The 2,355-nt window shown below is 32.8% G+C and overlaps 1 protein-coding gene across 1 annotated transcript in view; it reads left to right on the top strand.

Annotated features, from left to right (window-relative positions):
* LIN9 (lin-9 DREAM MuvB core complex component) overlaps window positions 1-2,355 on the top strand; it is a 45,286-nt gene that overhangs the window by 23,009 nt on the left and 19,922 nt on the right. Inside the window, exons 5-7 of the mRNA XM_019659015.1 lie at window positions 468-511; window positions 788-913; window positions 2,056-2,213. Coding sequence (XP_019514560.1) covers window positions 468-511; window positions 788-913; window positions 2,056-2,213 — 328 coding nt within the window. The remainder of the gene's footprint in view (window positions 1-467; window positions 512-787; window positions 914-2,055; window positions 2,214-2,355) is intronic.

Genomic DNA, 2,355 nt, shown 5'->3' with positions numbered 1-2,355 from the left:
CCAATGGTTCAGCAGAAGTTACTCAGGAAAAATTCTGATTTCTAATCCATCTTAATCTAATGTAATCTAATCCATGCCAGACATTGGTGCTTGCTTTGCTGGCTATTTATCGTTACTTTCCTTCTCTACTTTCCAAAACAGTTGCCTACCCTGAAGCTTGTGAATCTCATTAACATTCATATTTAAGCCCAAGACATTCATGTATCTTTCATTGTTAATACTGGTTCCTGGTTGCCCAAATTCATGAATAGAATTGTTTTATTTTTGTCCACAGATTTTCCATTGGTTTAAGAGAGCTCTCAGGGTGTCCTAGTGTGATCTGAGTTCCTTTGGAATTTCTAAGAATTAACTTAACCCTCTGGAGTCCTCCACTTTTCTAAAACTGGTTTACTCTCAAAGAGGATTTTTTGATGATGGATTACCTTTGTGTCAGATTCTTTGTAGCTAACATTGTTTACCCTCACCAGATAGCATTCCAGTGCCAGAATAGCCTCCCAGAGGATACACTCCTGTAGGCGATGTAACAAAAATCAGTGTGTCCTGGACAGCCCAAGCACAGACAATATTTCCTGAGTAACTTTACACATTTGTTTCACAAATGCCAAGGATTTAATTTTGCTTTAACACGTTGTATGTGTACCTATTATGTATATGTTTGGGGTAGAAGTGAAAGTTTGGCATTTTGTAACTAATTTGATGTTGAAAATTGGAATGTATATTTTGAATTTTATGTCTCTTAAGTAACACGTTATATATTAACTGTTAAAATACCATTTCTGTTTTATAGACCACTCTTTGAAGGTGATAATGACTTCTGTGTATGTCTAAAGGAATCTTTTCCTAATTTGAAAACAAGAAAGTTAACAAGAGTAGAATGGGGGAAAATCAGGCGGCTTATGGGAAAACCACGGAGGTAAAAATAATGTTTTTGTTTAAAATAAAATCAATATAAGTTGGTAGGATTGTTACTACATTGATTTTTTTTTTTTTTAGTCTTCAAAAGGACTAGTACCAAGATATAACTTTTCAGAATAATTTATTATATGTTAAATATATCCTATTAATCAACTTTAATGTAAGGGCTTTTTATACTTATGCATCTTATAATTAAATGTGCAATTTCATTTTTGTTTACATCACAGGCTTTGAATATAATTATATATATATATATATCTCCCACTATGTTCCAAAAAATATTTAAGAATGTAAGATGAATTAAAAAGGAAAGAAAGTCCAGATAGAATCACAGATGTCTATAGGAATTTAGTACATGATAACAGTGGTTGTATCTCAAATACATAGGGGAGAGGGGGGTTAAATTATTTATTTAGTGGATATTGAGATCACTATATAGGAATCTAGAGAAGATAGAAATAATAATGACAGAAAGCACCTTAGTGATTGCTTGGGAAGGGAGAGTATAGAAGTGTGAGGATTGCAAAGTATGGCACAGGAAATTTTGGGAGTAATTGATATCTTCATATGTTCATATGTTAACTGTGGTGATGGTTTTATGAATATATATTTTGTGGCATGAAACCTATCTTTAAATATCTTTAGTTCGTTGTAGAATTTGAAAATAAAAGTAAGACAGGCCCTAAAGATGAGAGTAGATTCAGTATTCAAACTTCAAGGCAGGAAGAATGATTAAAAGTTTACACAGTGGCATGCCTCATCTTTAATATCGATATTAGTATGCTCTCTCGGGGACAGGGAAAATGTCAATGTTCTGAATAGAATATTAAAATTGAACTCTGTTCTTAAGAGAAAGCCTGGGATCCAGATGCAGTTTTGTCAACGGACGGTGTCCAAATCCTACTGCTTTATAGGAAGGAATAATCTAGACTTGCTTATATATCTTTGAGTCTTGCAATGCCCTATTTTTAAAAAGATGTAAAAGTAACTTTGAAAGGACACTTACTTCTAAGAACTCGTTTTTAAATACAGTACTTGAAAAAATGAGAGGAAAAAAGGGAATAATGTGATAGATGGTCTGATTTGAAGTTTTTGTGTAGGATAGTTATCAGTTTATATGATTTTTATAATTTATCCTAGATGTTCTTCTGCATTTTTTGAGGAAGAGAGATCAGCATTAAAACAGAAACGGCAGAAAATAAGGCTCTTACAACAAAGGAAAGTTGCGGATCTTACACAATTCAAAGATCTCCCAGATGAAATTCCTTTGCCCCTGGTTATTGGAACCAAAGTTACAGGTAAGTGAAGATAAGCTTATTAATATCTTGATTTGTAATTTTTCACCCAGATAACATCTATTAGAGAAATGGCTTTTAAATTTAGAAAGCTTAAACTATAGTTCTACAGCAATATACTGGTAAAACTGTTCTCACCAACCAC

This window comes from Hipposideros armiger, unplaced genomic scaffold (assembly GCF_001890085.2).
Source record: "Hipposideros armiger isolate ML-2016 unplaced genomic scaffold, ASM189008v1 scaffold_293, whole genome shotgun sequence".
Lineage (NCBI taxonomy): Eukaryota > Metazoa > Chordata > Mammalia > Chiroptera > Hipposideridae > Hipposideros > Hipposideros armiger.
This window is presented reverse-complemented; position numbering and strand designations above follow the sequence as displayed.